General features: G+C 40.7%; 1 protein-coding gene across 1 annotated transcript in view; it reads right to left on the reverse strand.

Annotated features, from left to right (window-relative positions):
- The window catches only part of LOC149081165 (coadhesin-like), a 44,249-nt gene that overhangs the window by 11,670 nt on the left and 13,003 nt on the right, over window positions 1-19,576 (reverse strand). The window contains exons 5-7 of the mRNA XM_089237944.1: window positions 19,293-19,475; window positions 10,023-10,217; window positions 3,811-3,963 (exon numbers count right to left, since the gene is read on the reverse strand). Coding sequence (XP_089094070.1) covers window positions 3,811-3,963; window positions 10,023-10,217; window positions 19,293-19,475 — 531 coding nt within the window. The remainder of the gene's footprint in view (window positions 1-3,810; window positions 3,964-10,022; window positions 10,218-19,292; window positions 19,476-19,576) is intronic.

Genomic DNA, 19,576 nt, shown 5'->3' on the forward strand with positions numbered 1-19,576 from the left:
TACGCTCCTTTCACACGCTCCGGATTCACCGGTACAGCGGATCGGTCGTGACGGAGAAATTTCATCTCTTCATACGCTACTTATTCTTTGTACGGAACATCCTCCGCAAAGACGTAATTGCTTTCTGCTTTCGGGCCGTTCAAGTATTACGTCAGCAAATATTTAGCCCATTTTTCACCTCCCCCCCCCCCCCCGTCAGCAGAACTCTCAGCCCCTCCCTCTCCTTGTAAGCAAAATTTCGTCAGCTCTGCCCCCTACCTCCTAACGTATATTGGAATGATCGCAGATGTACGTGGAGGGGGCATAGGGGATCGTGCCCCCGACTGTCAAAAACTTATTTTTGTAATGCAATATTTAAAAAAATTAAAATTTCGAAAGAAAATACATTTACGTGTTACAATAATCAGTTTCTGTTAATTTCAATGCTATTTGAAGGCTAAAATGCTAAGAACATCGTTCCCACACACGGTGCATGATAAATAAGCTTAAAACTTAAAATATAAATCATTTTCGGTTTGGTCAAGCACGTACGTAAAAACTATTGTCTCCATAATCAGAAAAGGCTCGCTCGCATATAATGATATGAAAAGGGTGAAAGTGCGTTAATTGCTTCATTAGATTAAGATACTCCTCTCTCAATCCAAGCCAAAAACCGACGTATCACACATGGTGAACTTACCTTTGAGCGTGGAATCAGCGCAAAAATTAATAAATTCATCTGGTTCGGCAAGCAGTGAAATCTATTTTCTCCGCACTGTCTGCGAAATCAAATGGTGAGACAACCCAGTCGAGATTCTCAGTGAAAAGAGATGTAAAGTACATATCTATTGCATCTTGCAACCTTGATAAGTGTTGAAAAATGAGATCTTCAAGCTTATCCGAAGATTATGTCACCCTCCGCTATTATTATGAAGGTTTAGACAGCTGGCTGATGCGAAGATAAATCCTAGAAAGAAAATTCAACTGTCTTTGAGGGAAATTGAAGCCACGTCCTCTCACTTGCCGGGTGAGCGCACTAGACTACAAAGCCAACGAATCATCTTTCCTTAGAGCTCGTGTGCTATGAACAGGGCCGTACATGGACAGCCAGACACTGGCAAAAGCTCACATTGCTGACACTGCAACCATAGATGGCGACTTATCCAATAAGTCTGTCATGCATGAGAGTAACTTATTCGATTTAATTCATTTTAAGACCTTAAGTGGACAGTAATATTTTTTTTGATTTATCTCCATAATATCTCGCGGCACCTCTTAGCTGATATCGCGGCACCCTAGGGTGCCGGGGCACACCGGTTGGGAAACACTGCTCTAAGCCATATATAGTAAACCCTTAGCCCAGGGGGGTTATCTGATGTGACCAGCAACCTGAAATCCAATTTTGTAAAAATGAACTAAGCAGCACATTCACTTCAGTGCGGTCTCAACACATAGGCCAATCCGGACACCTCAAGAGAATAGGGGCCTCACAAAAATGAGATTTCGTTGAAATTTTCTAAAATTTACCTGGTAGGGCCTCAAAAAACCACTTGGCCCGGGGACCCATGATGCTCTTAAGACGGCCCTGATTTACAGATCGCTTAAGTGACCCGTGGCATAATTCCAGAGTATTTAAGCGTCTAGTAGCACATTTTCAGATCACTCAAGTAGGCCCGTGGCACATTCACAGCTCACTTAATTGACTCTCCACACAGTTCCGTAACACTTAAGCGAACCGTGGCACATTAAAAGATCCCTTGAGTGGCACGTCGCACAGTTTAGAGCACTTAAGCGGCCCGAACACATTTCCAGATCACTTGAAGGATCGGCGAAACATTTACAGATCACCAAAGTGGATCTGCAGGGGACTTATCAATAGGAAGAATGTTAGTTCGGGTGCCCACAAACTATCGAAAAGTTTTTGTCGTTTTTGGCGCACCGAGTAAGATGCCATTAAGAATGTTTCATATGTTTTATAAAGGGCGGTTGATGACGGGGGGTATCAACCCCCCCCCTCTTCCACTTGTCATCAAAAGTCAGCAAATCGGACCCCCCCCCATCGATGCTGACTTAATATTTGAATCTCCCCTTTATTACAGAGTAGCTTCATACGGCAGAATGTTCGTAGCGTGTGAAGACATGCGAAACGGCACGGTAGCCGTGTGTTGGAGTAGTAGCGGACGACAACTTTTCCGAACGTCGAATCGGCCGTATCATGTGAAAGCTACCATTCAATTGCTCGCTCCACTATTGGAATACCTTTGCATGTCCAATCCGCCGTGTCGGCTAATCCTGAGCGTGTGAAAGGAGTTTTATCTACAAACTCTGTAAAGCTAGCGTTGAGAGATGCAAAGAACCTATTCTGATTGACTTGTAAAAAAAACTTTTTCTCTTTCCTGAAAAGTGCGAGGAAAAAAAATTGGTTTTTATATCTCTCTAGTTTTCTGTATAGCAGGGTTAATACATTTTTAGCATTTTTCACAATGCTAAAAATGTGCTAAAAATCGTGGTGTATGGTCCTCGATTTTGGATTACAGGGTGATTATGAAAGAATCACCCGATTTCAAAATGATTCTACACTTGAAATCAACCATTGGAAAAAATTGTTCATAAAAAGTAGATGCACTTCCCCCGTATATTCACATATCACTTATCATTCTATTCTGTTTTTGATTTTTAAGAAACATACAATTCTGAAATCTGGTGATTCTCTCTGAATCGGCCGTAAAAATAAAAAGCACCCATAGCTAATTAGAGACGAACTATTATTAAATTTTTAACATTGCATGTTCACGAGAGTTTGAAGTTTTCATTTCAAGAGCTCTCAAGTCTTATTTAATCATATTTTTTTTAGAAAAATAATTTGAACAGAGGCTCACATCTACATACTATGGCGTTTTCCTTTATAATCTCGCTCAGCTCGTTTGTTTGTAATGCCGGTAGTGACGTCACAGTAATGCACCCTATTTCCGATAAAAAGTAAATTTTTTCCTCGCTATTCCAATCTCGCTTCAGAATGGTTTTTGCGGTTCCTGTCTCTGTTAATTGAGGCTAGGATTTTTATACACTAAAAATGGAACGTCATTGCTGATTGGTAAAAAAATCCCGAAATTCAGGTTTTTCAACCAATCAGTAATGGCACTGAATTTTTGGAGCATAAAAATACTAGCCCTTCAAGGACACTGGTGTGTGGATGTAAATAGATCTGAATCGGTGTCGGTGATGAGATTGCTCGTGGGAAAATTTGTCTAAAGTTGGTAAATGGGGGAATTTTTCGCGTTTTGGAAATTTTGAGAGTGTTTATCAAATAAAAAGAATTATTTTCTATTTTAATTGTATGCGATTCTCCCACTCAGGAAGGACCATCAGAGTACTTTCATGTAGACCATAGTTTCCCAACCTGTTTTGTCCCATCGCCCCCTTCTTCAGACATTTTTTCCCCCCATCGTCCCCAACACAATCTAATCCATAGAATCCTATGTTATACTCGTGACTTCTACCGCTCCCCTGGAGCATTCCATCGCCCACGTTGGGAATCACCGATGTAGACCACTATAGGAGCAAATTGTTCCAGGAAAACGCCCTTTTCATAGAATAAAATATTTTTCAAGTAGCTGTTTTTGGCAATTAAGACCCATCGGACTAGAAGACTTCAGGAGTGACTTTTGTACTTGGGGTGGTTACACCCCCTCCCTTCACCCAACTTTTTCTAATTATTTGAGTGGGAGCCCGGAAATAGAGCCTCGGTTCGCACTAATCAAGGTCTAAATAAATACAAGTACGTAAATGCAGTAGTACAAGATAGGTATCAAATTCGAATGGTTTGCTTACCGTATGCTTTCTCGGTACTCTGGATGAACTGGTGATCTTCGTCTTCGCAGTAACTGCCTCCGTTCGTGGGCGGCGGGTTGTCGCACGTTCTGAACCGCTTGACCAGAGACTGCTTGCATTCCCAATCTGACCACTCGCTCCAGCCGCCGTCCACTGCAAAGAAAATCAACAAATTGTCGGACAAAAAAAATCTCAACACCATGTCGAAGTCAAACCATGTCGAAGTCATTCCTTTTTATTTCTAATTTTCCATTCCCTGCTCTTTATTCGAATTTCTACTCACCCCATTGTTCCTTTCAGCGTTTCTGGGGCAGATCAACATTAATATTTTTGCGCTTAATCAGCTCATTTGCGATTATTCATAAAGCTCGGAGCACTCATGCCCAATTAAGAAACGCTTCGACGACACCTTAAACAGCCTTGAAACACTACTGGTTGAGACGCTGTTACATACTATGAGAATCTGGAAATTAAAATTCATTGTTTTTGTGGTTTCATTGACCGACGAATGAAGCACTAGCTGGCAAAATTCCAGCTTGTTTAATCGATTAAAACCCACGTCAAGCCATTATGAATTCCAAAATCATCATGAGGGACATTCAAGTTTCACGTCAGCAGATTTTTAACCATTCTTGAACCCCCTCCTCTAGTCAAAAAAATTAAGCAGGCTCCCTACTGCATATTGGCATCAGAGGCGTATTCTGTTAAAAGCGGTTTCTGTTAATTTCAATGCTTATTTGAAGACCAATAACTCAAAATTTCTCATTAAGAAATTTCTAGTGCCTACCCCTTCCCCGAGACTTTTGTGCTCCCTTCAAAGGTCGATCCCGAGCGCGCGCCCGATTGAAGGAATTGCCCTTCGAGAATATACAAGTGAAAATAAAAAATGTCCTCTGGTGGATCTGGATCAAAGCCCTTTTACTGTTTTTCTGAAGCAGCCCCAACTTTAAACCGTACTAATATGATGGGAGTCAAAGATAAAACTTGAGGAAATAAGGTTTTGTCCCGCCATTTTAGGAGGCAGATGTTTTATTACCTTGTTTCAGGAAAGGGGAATATAAAAGACACAGATCAACTGAAAAGATGAGTTCTCCATGGACCGACTTTTCTGGGATAGGCCTTTAGCTGGGGTCTATTACGCTGAACTAGTTATACAATGAAGTCATTAGTGACGTCACGCTCTAAACGCTAATTCTCAACGAACATCGTTAAAAACTTGAATTTTCAAACAGGCAAGCTGTTCATAAGGATGTACAGCAATACTTTTATTCACGAGACACGTGAGATTTAAGTTGTATCGAGAGACGAAGACATTCTCGAGGAGTTCGATTTTAACCTTCATAACGAAGGGTTGTGTGTTTCGCAGGTTAATGTAAAATAAAGGAATGCTTCATGTTCGTCGCTTCGTATACACCTCACCAATCGTCACAGTATTCTTTTCTTAAAGGAAACAATGTCTTCTGAAGGTTGAATTGCTATATGAAGTTCCTTGGTGAGCTGACTGGTGAATTGGAGAGGAAATTCAAGGTAGTAACACGATCCCACTTGAACTCCGACGTTTCATTAAGCAGGAAGTTCCTGTAGACATAAAAGTGTTTGGTTCTTTCGCTAGAACATCTCTCTATTCATTGACAGACCTCGGCAATGTAAACTATGCTTCAAATTCACACACATTGCAAAATATTTCCCCAGCAAGGGCTCAATTTTGTGACAAATGTGGGGAGCAGCACCATGTATCAGTGTGTACAGCTAGTACACTCAGCTGTATCAATTGCAAAGGCTCTCATTCAGCACTTTATAAATCATGTGTCCATTACAATAAGGAATGTAAAGTTCTACACATCAAAGCAGAGCGACACGTCTCTATCGCTGTGGCGTGATAATCTCTTAACACAGAATCATATGCTACGATCACATCAAAAAGTGCTCCACCTGAAAATGCTCACACAGGTCACTTCTATTCTTCAGAGTGAACTTCATGCTTTTAGGGAAGCATTGGTAAATGAAATTATATAAAGAATTGTTACAACCCTTTACTTCGTCACCAGCAAAAATGACTGGAGCCTGGCGGAAAAAGATCACCGATTCGAGTAAAAATGACCAAGCTGTTCTCAACCCTACACAAAATCAAAGGTCCTCTTCCCGTTCTTCGCGTCCGAGAAAGAAAAAGAAAAGTGAAAAAAAAAAGAAGACATTCTAGTTTATTTTAGGAGGTTTGTTTTAAGTTCTCTCCTGGCTATATATTTCACAGACCTTCCACAAACTGCTTTTCATTCAACAATTCAAGTGATAGACTTAATAATAGCCCAATTGGTCTATCTATCACTCAATGGAATGCCAGGGTCATAAAAAACAAATATTCTTCTGTGAAAACATTTTTTCTTGATCATTCTGACACATCTTTCTTATTCAAGAATCCCATTTGGATCCAAATAAAAAAATTTTACTTCCTGGTTTCCATATTTATCGCCAAGATAACTCGTCGAACAAAAGGGGTCTTCTTACTGCTATCAAGAAACACATTCCTTCAAAATTGGAATTCCAATTTTGCAACGATGAATTTGAAGCTCTCATCATTTCAGTCTATTTCAGTGATAAAATTATATATATTGCAAATTGCTACAGACCACCTTCAGCTTCCTTCACCACCTCTTACCTCAATATCATAAAAGGAAAAAATGGGAGGTTATTTTATTCTGGTAGGTGACTTTAATGCTCACCATCCAGCCTGGATGTCTCGAGAAACTTCCTCCTCTGGCAATAAAATTCATGACTGGCTTAACCTGAACAATATTGTTCCCATACTATTGTTCCCATTATTGTTCCATACATCTAGTCCCACATACTTCTCTGCTGAAAGAAACTCTTTTATTGACTTGTGTCTCTGTAGTCCAAATCTTTTTAGCAGTATAGCCTGGTCTACTGGGTCAGACCTTTACGGTAGTGATTACAATCCCAATAAGATTTTTCTTGGTGGGATTAATTGCTTTCACCAATATTCTCTCTACTAGTACTAGATATCCTGAGTTTAACTCTTTTTAATCATTTGTATAATTTTATCAAAGATCAATTTCAAAATTCTCGTGAATTCTGTGACGCTACTAAAAATCATCGGATGTCCTTAAACTCGGAGTGTAGACAACACAACTCCTTATAAAAAAATAAGAAGGCCTTTAAGAGATATAGACAGTCAGAAATTGGATTGACCTACTAAATTGATATAGACCTACTGTCAGAAATTGGATTGAATACAAGAAAGTTCACGCTACTTTTCGACACAACTTCCGATGTTTCAAATTTATGTTTTTTGATCCCCCCCCCCCCCCAACTCAGACAAAACAACAATCCATATCATTTCTACAAGATTTTGAGAAAATTCAAATATATTGGTTCCCATACCTATGATTCAGCACATGCAGTCATTCACTTTCAAGGTGGAACGCTCATTGATCCTCTAGATCAAACTAACGCATTCCAATACCCGCAACTCTAATCTACATGTCCTCAAGTCTTCAGCTCCTCTTCAGAATTTAAACTCAATTTGGAAAAGAAATTTACCTTCACGGAACTTCAATCAGTAATCAGAAAGGGTAAAAAGGGTAAAGACGATATCCTCAACAAATCCATTCGACAACTACCTCAAGACATCCTACAATACCTCCTCCAAAGTCTCAACTCTCTCTGTATTTCATCTTCTGTTCCTAAATCTTTTAAACAGGGAAAAGTTATTTTCATCCTAAAAAAAGAAAAGCCCTTCACTGAAATGACTTCATATAGACGCATCACAATGATTGATGAATGATGTACAAAACTATTTGAACGAATCATTCTTTCTCGTCTTCGATGGATCTCTCTTCAGTACAACTTATTTCCACATAATATTTATGGATTTCGTCCTAAAACTGGTACTGAAAGCTGTCTAAGAGATATTGTTGCCAATATTTATACAAGTTTCTCGAAAAGCCACCAGGGTTATCGGATTGGTTTGGACATACAGGGTGAATATAATAATGTTCCTCGTGATATTCTGATTCGTAAACTTTATGACATTGGTTTTGGTATTTTATTTTGCAAGTGGCTCCACTCATATCTCTCTAATAGAAATCACCATATACATTGGAGGGGCAATACGTCTCCCAGGTTTGTATTATTCTCAGGTTTCATATAAGTAAAGGTCTTCTACAGGGTTCTACCCTTCTGCCTTTCCTTTTTTCGGTTTTTACACTGCATCTGATTCCGATAATTCCAAAATTTATCAAAGTTTTTGTGTATGCAGATGACGATTTTATATGCTAGCTCTCCAGAGGGATACCAAGCAGAGGTTTTCTTCAAAAATCTATCAATATCCTTAATTCTTGTACAAAAACTAATGGTCTTCAACTTTCTCCTAGGAAATCTCAATTCTGCATTTTGTTCCCGAAAAAAAAAATTACCACACACACGCACAAACATCCGTCGTTTAAAATTCATAACTCTCAGATTCCTTACCACTCTTTCATCAAAATCCTGGGAATCAATTTTAACAAAACTCTTAACTGGAAGAAACAAATATTTCATCTAAAATCTACAGGAGCATTCTCAAATAATATCTGCCACTCTGTTGCACGGTCAGCTAGAGCCATTCCCTACATAATGTTAAAACCTATTTGTTATCCATTATTTCAAATATCTTCGGATATGGTGCAATCGCTTGGGCAAACTGTTCAAAATCCCTTCTATCTTCTCTGGATCCAATATACCATTCAGCCATCCACTCCATGCTTGGTCTTCCCAAAAGCACGTCTGTCATTAAGATGAGATCCCTCCTTCAAATCTCATCATTGGAGAACATTTTTCTGAACAGAATCTCTATGGCTCTTATCACTGCAGTTAGCTCACCATCTCAAAAATTTGTCCTACCTACTATGAATCGTTTTTCCATTCTTGCAAATACTACTCTCTGGAAAAATAGATGTGCCAACTCTTCCATTTTCTCAAATCTAAACTCATTAATCCCATACATGAACAATGTTTCCATTCAAACTGATGCTTGAGAATTCCAAAAAACTCCTATATAAAAGCAACCTCTCTACAATTTTTTTCAACGAATATTTTGAACCGGTTAACATCATTATCATTATAGATACTGATGCCTTAAAACCTAATCATACAACTCTTAGTGCTTTTTCCCCCTAAGCTAATGCCACGAAAAGCTGTACCGCACATCCAAATGCATCTGTATTATTTCCTGAAGCTTTTGCAATCGCCTATGGCTTCAATTGTTTCAACATCCAAAACAATCAAAACATCACAATTTTTTCAGACCTTAAAGCAGTTCTCCTTGTTCTGAAAAATATTAGCATCCACTCACATTCTGTCATCTTGTTACTCTATAACTTTATCGCTTATATTTGTAACCAGATCAACTCGTTGACCCTTGTATGGGTTCCAGGTCATGTCAACATCTCTCTTAATGAAACTATTGATAAAGCAGTTCATAATTTAGTCACTTCTTCTGCTCCACTGACAACTCCAGCAGGATTGCCTTCCGTGAAGCAAACAAAGAAAGGGTTAAAATAGCATATAAAAGTACTTATACTGAGCCCAGATATATTTGCAATTTTTGATCGTCGTGATATGAGCACTCCTTTGATGTACCCTCCCCCCCACCCCCTAACCAGATCATAGCCCACCGCTCTGTCTGAATGAAGAGATTTTAGCAGGTGATCGAAGACCTGGGCCCTGCTGGGAAATGTGCGTGTATGTGTTGCGAACGTATCGTGAAGGTTGTATTTGTTTAATGCTTGTTATATGTGATGCTGCCACCTGTCATCAATTTTTTGAGCTATGAGTGAAGTGATTGAATGATTGTATCGTTGCCCCTCTCTCTGTGAAGAGACATTTTAACGGAGAGATCAGCTCGCATTGGCTTCTCGAAATTGGGAACCTGAGAACACCAACTTCAACCGACCACCACTGTGGCGACGGTAGGGTTTGAGCCCGGATCCTCGCGATGTGAGTCCGCCACTTCGACCACCACAGCGGCCCCTCTGATGGACCGGTATAGATAAGTAATAGAAAGTAAAGATGCCATCAAAAGGATATTTAGTATTTTCATAAGGGTGACGTAATAATCATTCAAACAAATACGCTAATCCGAAACCCCCTTCTCAATACTGTCGTAATTACTTGAATAGCAACCCCCTCCCCTCCCATAAAATAGGACTGATCACCTTTGCAGTTGGTTGGCAAAACGCAGATGCTCGAGTCCAGGAAGACACCGACGCACATCGAACCACCGTGTGCAGGTAGAGGGTTGTTGCAACTTCGATGTCGGAAAGAATGAGATAGAACACCGTTCGGATCGTCACCACAACTTGCAGCTTCGCAGGGTCCCCATTCGCTCCACTCGGACCACGAGCCATGCACTGAAACAATCCACAAAAAACATAGTGAAAATTAAGTGAGGTTGTTCATCATTACAGGTGTATGAATGCAACGTTTCAGCCACTACTGCGGCCTCAAAATCGGTGCAGGTGACGGTGGGAAACGATACAACCTCTAAGAAGACTGAATTACTGGTGCTTCGGGTGGAGACCTAATTTATTGCCGTTGTGATGCGTATTGCAGGAGTATAACTGAATAGCGAGCTGTGTGTGCCGCCGCCTTTAGTGGCTGCGCGCAGGTCAGTATCATCATAGCGACCAAACTGACAACACGCGGCTCGTTCGTTTCCCACTTATAATATAATACTAGCTAAAATACCCGGCGTTGCCCGGGTACAAAAATAGGAAAGAAAACATGTTGTGAACTTGCACAATATAAAAAATGAGAGAAAAACATGCTATATATGAACTTGTATAACGACAAAAATGAAAGAAAAACATTTTGCAACTTGCATAATTACAAAAATAAATAAGGGAACATGTTTCGAACTTGCACAGTTGCCAAAATGGTAGAGGAATGCGGATTTGTATAATTAAAAAAATGCGGGAGATAAATCTGGATGGTAGATATAGATTATATCCTGTAATCTAAATATTAAGGATTTTGGTCTATTTTGGCCAAATGCCTAGCTATAATACCCGGCACTGCCCGAGTTTTCTTGAATAAGGCTTTTTGGATCACGTGATATCTCCCTTTTTCTTTGAGGGACATGCACACCGTGTCTAAGTTAACCAATATGGTGACTTCCTCAGCGACTCATGAAAGAAACAAAAATCCATATTTAAAGAAACATAGAAATGAATAATTTTTTTTTCTTTTTTAAGGAGTGCCAAGTATTTTGATCCCCCCCCTCCCCCACTTGAATTTCAAGTTACCTATCTGCTTGTTTCAGCTTTCAAAAATGTACTTTTTACGGGCCCATAATTAGTTTTAAAACATCATAAATTACATGTATTTATGCAGTTCAATATTTAAAAGACAATACGGAGACATTAATGTTCATGCTTGAGAAGATATAAATAAAAAGTTGAAATCAATGCCATTGCATGAATATCCAGCTCGAAAGTAGGTCCGGATAATTACTTCATATTTAATTTCCTGAGCTTCGTATCTCTAAGCGAACTCAATATTTCAGAAATCGATAATTCAATACTATTTTTTATTATTCTTGTGACAGAAAGACAGAAAACCCCCACCAAATTTCCGCAACTTCTACAGTAAAATCGGTAATTTTAACACTGATTTCTATGAGGATCACCCTTCACCTGACTCTCAAAGCGATGATGATTATGACGCCTAGTCAAAAAGCCTCATTACTGAGAGTATTGAAAATGTGTGGCAAACCATTGTAAAGGCATATGCACGTCTGAAACCCATCGATAGGGAACCACGGTAACCAAAGTAAACGTTCGGAAAGTGATTATTGAGGTCCAAAAACCATTGTTGCCCGACAGTTTTTTGCCCATTTGGGGCACTTGCCCTGCTCTGACGAAATTTTAAAGTAGCCTATCGTTCAAGTCGGGTCCCATTTGGTATATATGCAAAATTTGGTGACGATCGATCTAAAATTGTAGATTTGTATAGAGAACATATACACACACACACACACACACACAGAAAATTAATTTTATATATATAGATTTTAATAAAATTAATAGTTTCTTATATATACAGTGGAACTTCGGTTCCGCCAACGTGCTCGTTATTCGAATCAAACTTCCCCATAGGAAATAATGGAAACTCGGGTAATTCATTCACATAAAAAAGACTGATAAAAACGGTGTTCAATCAGTTATACAACACAATAATAATATGATAAATAATACAATAAAATATATATTATATATATATCGTCATAAATAAACATACAATACTTAACTTAAACGATGAGAGAGCGGTGGACTATAGTTTGGGACGATTTACAGACTTACTGTTGTCTGCAAACATTTTTTTTTGTATGACTTTGAAAAAGAACCTTATCCATTGGCACTGCTTTTGCCTCCTTTTTTAGGATTCTGGCCAATGTCCCCCTCATGCACCTCCAGTCCAGGGTCTTCCCTAAACACGCTATCTCTTCGACAAGTAGTGGCTCTTGTTCATGAGCTAGCCCCTCAAAGTCACGTTCAGTAATGCAATCAGTCCACAGTTTTCTCCAAGCGGAATTAAAAAAAAAATTTCAAGCACACATACGCATGGCTGCAATGCTACATTTAGGTTCTTATCGTCAGTATTCACATTCGCACGTGTGTTCATTTTCCGAGTGAGGCACTTGAGAATATTACCCCCAATTCCATAAGTGTGTGGGCGAAAGAAAAAAAAACCATCAGCTCAGTTGTGATTACGTGAAAATAAATAAACAAAGCCCAATTTTTTCTCGTAATGCGAATCATTGCTCGTCAACCGAGTCAAAAGTTGTTCAAAATTTTTGCTCATTATGCGAATTGGTCGTTAACCGAACCACTCTTTAACCAAAGTTCCAATGTATATAGTAATATCGTAATTTTCCTTTTACTTATCAATGGTTCGCTCAACGGACCTTGCAGTTTGAGTTACCTTGAACTCATGTAGAAGTCGGTCACACGGTTGTGGTATTTATGGTGAAAAAAACCTAGGATTGAACCAGGTACCTTTAGATGGAGGCCTCGATAAAGAAACAAAAAGGTCGCGGTGAGAGGCAAGATCACGAGGCTTAGAAACATCGTCAAGCCGAAGCTCAACAGCGATGATCTCCCACGGCATAAGCTGGATCAAGCCAGTGAACTGTGAATGGAGTTCAATGCCTTACACGATAAAATCGTCATCTTTTAAGCGGATGAACATGTGGTAGCTCACGAAGCGCAATTCCACGATTTGGCAAGTCGGTTCGACCATTTTCGCTTCAGCATGACCCAGGCATCGGGATCGACAAAACGATCGGGTACTGTAAACTCAGAGAAACTAGTTCCGTGTTTTTACCGAAAATTGGACCGCCTTCGTTCAGTGGCAAACGTAAGGATGATACACCTGAGGAGAAATCCGTCATATATTACACGGATGGCTCTAAACTGGAATCAGGTACAGGAGCTGCCTATATAAAAACCGTGGGAACGGAGATCGTGGATAAATGGGCTGCTAAACTAAAAGAAAATAATTCAGTATATCAAGCTGAGATGCTCGCTATATTTACAGCAGCTCTGGATGCAGCTACAAACAGGAGGCAGACTCTAATCGGATAGCCGTTCGATTATCCAGGCCATTCTAAATCCACTCTCTGAGAACGCAATGGCCAGAAGGATCAGGAGTATACTTGTATCTCAACCTTCAATACGCATCTCCTGGGTAAAAGCCCGCAACGGCCAGTGGGGAAACGAGCTAGCGGATGCGGCGGCTAAAGAAGCGACCAATACGGGAGACTTTTGCGAGGAACTCTTATATCCAGCTTCGTACGCCAAGTCTCTCCTCTGGAGGGACATGATAGCAAAGTGGCAACTGGATTGGGATACACCGCAGGCATCAGGAAGATCAACTCATGAAGTTATAAAGAAAGTAGATACTAGGAGAAGGGGCTGGTCACGCGAGCTCATCTTATTTGTCACCGGTCATGGACCTTTCCCGGCAAACTTACATCGCTTTAAAGTGATTGCCAGTGACAAATATTCTTGTCTTGAGCCTGGCACGCCCCTGCACTACGCCACATGCTGCCCAGAAACGACACCCTATCACTTCCGTTCGCCGGCTGCCCATCTACACAGACCATGGATGCTTGGCATACTACGTCGAGAGGAATCAAGAGAAAAGATAAGAAAAATGGTGAAATTCCTTGAGGAACATCCTGGGAAGATAAGGGATCCGTCTCCTCCAGCTCCTGCAACTCCGGTACCAGCACCTTCGTTAAGGAGATCACCGCGTCTTCACCCTGACAGTGCGCTGGTGGCACTGTTTGAAGGCGGGGAGCAGGATGAATCTTAAATCTATAATCGAGTATCTTGGAGATATTTTAAAGACCTTCAACTGTGATCAAAAGCGTATTGGACGATCAGAGTGTACTGAACTGCCCGATGGAGGGCAATGGGGTGCTCTGCCTTTCTGTCAAACAATCCTCGATCAATCAAATTTATTTATTTATTTAATTTCAATTTATTTATTTATTTAATTTCAATTTATTTATTTATTTAATTTCAATTTATTTATTTATTTAATTTCAATTTATTTATTTATTTAATTTCAATTTATTTATTTATTTAATTTCAATTTATTTATTTATTTAATTTCAATTTATTTATTTATTTAATTTCAATTTATTTATTTATTTAATTTTATCGAATTTCTGATTGCGCCTTTGCGATATGATTTTATACATCTTTCCATGATAATTTATTATCCGTGCCCGTTGCACTTTGACTTTAACTTGATTAATTTGATTCTTCTTTTTACATAATTTTTCATTTCCTTTCACTATATGTAATCTTTGACGTATCAATAAATAATGGTTTTGCCGGAGATACCCTGGACCTCCCCCCTTCTGAGGGGGGGGGGCCGAAGAGCTTACGTTGCTTCTTGCGACAGAGCCTGGGTGTCTCGCGGTTTCTCCAGTTCTCCAGTGGCAAACGTAACGATTGGTTGCCATTTCGTGATATCGATTAAAATAAGGGTCTAAATGACATTCAAAAATTGCAATATTTGAAACTATGTGTTAAGGGAAACGGCACTCAAGTAAGCGATCACGCTCACAGGGAGCAATTACGGAAAAGTATGAACGCTTTCGATCGTACGTACGATCGGTTCAACAACGAAACGGAAATCATTCAGGCAAGTCTGGACAAGCTGTCTTCGCAACCCAACATCGCACATGAGTCAGCATTACGCTGATGTCGGGTTCTAGATACGATACCACAAATCAGTGTTTGGAAGCTCTACAATCGCTACAGCAACCGGTGCAATATTGGGACAGCATCCTGATCTACTCCCTGTCCAAGAAGTTGGATCCGGCATCTTTACACCAATGGTCTTTTCATTCGCAAGGGATAAAAAATTTCACTTTCAATGAATGGCCGGAATTCATCGACAATCGAGCTCGCGCTGTTGCAGCTGTCAGCACAAGCGAATCATCAGGTTCAGCCAAGTCGAAGAAGTAAGGTCACCCGACGAATGCATTCGAATCACGAAAATCAGTGTTGATTGGTGGGGCCACCAACATCATGGTGTTTCTAGCACGTCTGGTTTGCGAAAGGAATCCTCTCTTCCGATGCGCGAAATTCCTCGACCAGAGTGTTTCAGCTAGAAAAGCAACAGTCGAAAAGCACCGACTTTGTTTCAACTGCTTGGGATCATCACATATGGTTCGGAGCTGCTATGCAGCTCACACAACACACTACTACATAAAGAGGATGCCAAAACGACTTTAGTATTTTCATTACAGTTGTTACGTACAAGGAAGACATCGACTTCCAGTTATGCCACCTTGCCATCGTCAAAGGGTTCGATAAAATGAGTCAAGTTCACATAGGGACGGACTCGAGTGTTTTGCGGCCCTCGAAAAAACGCTCTCTCTCTATTCCCCCCAGTGTCTGTGAGAAATTAGAAACGAGAATTTCCTCCGTTGCCCTGAGCTATTATGTATTGTTACGAAAATTATGTATATAGTTATCATTTATCATGTATTATGTCATTTTTCGCCTGTAAATAGCCATTAATACATTTCTCTGTAAAACTCGCCAAATTGACGACAAACTTCACAAGTCTGTCGACAACAATGATTTGGCGATGTCATAGCGCCAAGAGAAGTATGAAGATTACGCGAGAATTGTCGAGATTATTTTAGAACGTTTTGTTGACTGTATAGTGGCACCGCCTCCAAGGAACTAGAAGCAGTTTGTTGAATTTTAGTTGGAAGAGAGACGGTCTTATTTATACGTCGCTTTTCGTCGAAATCGCTGCTTGTGAATACGAATACATAGCTATTCTGTAAAATAAATCTGTGTTTTACGCGAAATTGGTTCGTGGGTTGCCATCTCAAGTCCTTGTGAGAGGGATTGTTTCCGGACATTATCCGGAATAATACGTTGGTTTCCCCCCCCCCCACTCCCCGTTATTTTCAACGGAAAAAGAGTAAGCTCAGCGTCTTCCTTGTCCAGCTCCATGAGCACCAGATTCCTCATGCCTTTCCCTAGTTGCAGCCCTGTCCGCTGTACAGATGAACATTGCTTCCATACTGGTCCTACGGAGATCCTATTGGGTGCAGATATTTTTCGAAAATTGGCACATGACAGTTTATTGGCAACCAAAAGAGTGAGTACAAAACTACTATTTTAACCATTAAAAATCATTCGGCGGTGAATTTGGACTATAACAGTGCGCCTTAGGACCACTGTTCTGCAACACCTGTATTCCGTAGCTGCCTTAGTGGAAGAGCGGCTATAGCCCGTCTTAAGAGCATCATAGATCCCCCGAATCAGGTGATTTTTCTGAGGCTTTCTACCTGCGTAAAAATACGTGCCTTCCAATTTTCATAAATTATTCTGAAAGTTGATACAGAGCTAATTATTATGAGCCCCCCCCCCCACTGAACTCGAGGGTCCCGGCCTTGCCCGGGTAGGCCCATGCATTAAGACGGCACTGCTATAGTCGCCCCGACAGCCCTTCCACTAAGTATATCTTTGAGTATTCATAACAAAGAACCAATCATCTACACAGGGCCTCAACTACATGCTTTTCCAGCCAGGGTTAAAATTGAAAGGAAGAGTTTAGCACCCAGGACACCAGATATAAATTCTCCCCCCCCTCTTGCTTCGCAGGGAAAGGGGCGTCTGTTAAAACCCTAGGATAGTCAGAGGGTTCAACGTGTGGGTATTACAAATTCCTTGCCTTGGATAGAGTTTTAAGCTATTAAAAAGTTAGTTACGAACTGAGTTAAGAAGTTAGTCATATAATCAAAATATTGCTCGTTTTCCGGCTCCTAAAATCCAGCGGCCGCGCCCTTCGCATCTGCTTGAATCCGGTCTTGAGCCCACACATTCAGGGCACTTTTCGACTACAGAAGCCAGTCAAGTTTCTTTCATCCGGACGGCATGCGTTCAAGCACTTGATCTCCGACGACAAAATTGCAACTTTAATCTCTCTGATTTATCGTCAACCAAACTTGGCAAGGTAAGAGGGCTTGTTATTTAAACATATCTTCACGTGACAAGGAATCGACTAAACTGATCAATGCTTTTGTGTTGCCCAAAAAACGTGCAATTTGCTCAAAAAAAAAAACTATTTCTTCAAAGGGGTTGACACAGTTCAAAAACTTGGAACTAGCAGATGAACATTGCTTCTATACTGGTCCTACGGAGATCCTATTGGGTGCAGATGTTTTTGGAAAACTGTTGTTGTCTGTACGAGTAGCATCTCGTGATGGTTCACTTCATGCCCTCGAAACAATCTCAGGGAAGGTACATACAACAGATGTACCGAGACCTGTTTCAACAACACTTCTCGTAGAAGGTACCAGCTTCGATCTCAATAAGTTCTGGGAATTGGAGGAAGTTCCACAAACTTTATTGTTGACAGCCAAAGGTGAGGAACACTTCGACATAACTCACACATGTAATTCATCGGGAAGATTCATTGTCAGGCTTCCTTTCCAGAACATCGATGGCAAATTGTGATCATACAGAGACGTAGCTGAGACACGACTTCTACGGGATGAAAGGCGTTGGAGACACCAGCCACCAGCTCAGAAAATGTGCCGTGAGTTCATGCAACAGTATAACACTCTGGGACACATGAAACATTTGGAAGTGACAATCAACACAAGTACTACCTGCCTCACCATGCAGTTATGAAGCCAGAGAATCAAGCCAAGTTTAATGTGGTTTTTGATACTTCATGGGGCTTGTCGCTGAATGATAAACTGATGGTTGGACCAACACTGCAAGACGATATTGCCACACGTCATTTCAGCTTCCGTAACTCACAAGGTCGTAATGACAGCCGACATTGTCATGATGTATCGTCCGATCCTTGTTCATTCGGACGACACGAAGTTCCAAACAATCTCGTGAAGAAAATCACCAGATATACTCATCTATAGGTTACCAGATTCGAAAACTGAGAAAGGAGGACACCTGTGCGTGCATCCTCGATGACATAATTTCCTCCAATTTCCACAACAAATGGCGCCACTATACTGACCAAATAAAACTGTAATTTTTTTCAGCTAAAACAGAGCCGCTAAAAATACCAAAAAAAGAAAAAAACGACCATTTGTCTCCCTTCGCTTAAAATGAATCGTTCCTACCGTCTGATCAGTTTTATTGCTCTACCCTCAGAAGGTTTTTTTTCTTTCGGGAGTGTTGCTTTTTTGCCAGAGACGATTTGCAAACCACCATAGGAAACTGCATTGAGTTTTTTTCAGCAGAATGCTGAACAGACGGACAGACATGACCGCCAGAATGTTGGACAAAGACGTCCTATATAAAATTGATTTTCTGTCTCATATCCAGGGCCGTCTTAAGAGTATCATGGGCCCCCAGGCCAATTGATATTTCAGAGGCCCTACCAAACAAATTCTCGAAAATTTCAACCAGATCTCATTTTTGTGAGGCCCCTCTTCGCTTGAGGCCCGGGTGGGCCCATGCCTTAAGACGGCACTGCTCATATCATGTTGAGGGAGTGTTTTGCTAGTGAAAGGAGAGGGGAGGGAACTCGTCCGGCCACGTCACCGGCTGGAGTTTTTTCCGACATAACCACGTCCTTTGGAACACTGTGATAAAATCACTTCGATGAAAGAGCCTGTGTGTGGTTTAACCTAGTTTTATTCAGTTTACTTTATACAGTCGAATCCCGTTTTAACGAATACCGTTATAGCGAAAATTTTGTTTTAACGAACACTTTTCTAATCGCCTAAATAAATTTACATAGGAACAAATACTATGTAACCTGGAATTCCTTTATAACGAAATTTCGTTTTAACGAAGTTATTCCTCCGGTCTCTTGGCGTTCCTTATAACGGGATTCGACTGTATAATAGCACTTTTTCAGCGTGTGTGTCAGGAGAAATCGGGACTGAATGGAGAAAATTCTAACAGACTCACCCGGACAGTACTCGATGTCGAAGCACTGCTCTAATTCCAGATGACCGTTCATGCTGGCGTCGCAGGGTGCACCTCCGAACTGAGCCGGCGGATTGTCGCAGGTTCTGGTACGCCGTCTAGTGCCTTTGCCGCACGTCACGGAGCATCCTGACCAGTCGCTCCACTCGGACCAGTGACCGTTCACTTCGTTGCGAGAAAGAAATAAACACTAATAGTGACGGAAATAAACACTAATAATTGTTAAAATAGGGGCACAAAGGGGGGGGGGGTTACTGACGCGCGTT

This window comes from Pholcus phalangioides, unplaced genomic scaffold (genome assembly GCF_987345545.1).
Source record: "Pholcus phalangioides strain wild (caught in Gottingen) unplaced genomic scaffold, Ppha-v1.0 ptg000010l_1, whole genome shotgun sequence".
NCBI lineage: Eukaryota > Metazoa > Arthropoda > Arachnida > Araneae > Pholcidae > Pholcus > Pholcus phalangioides.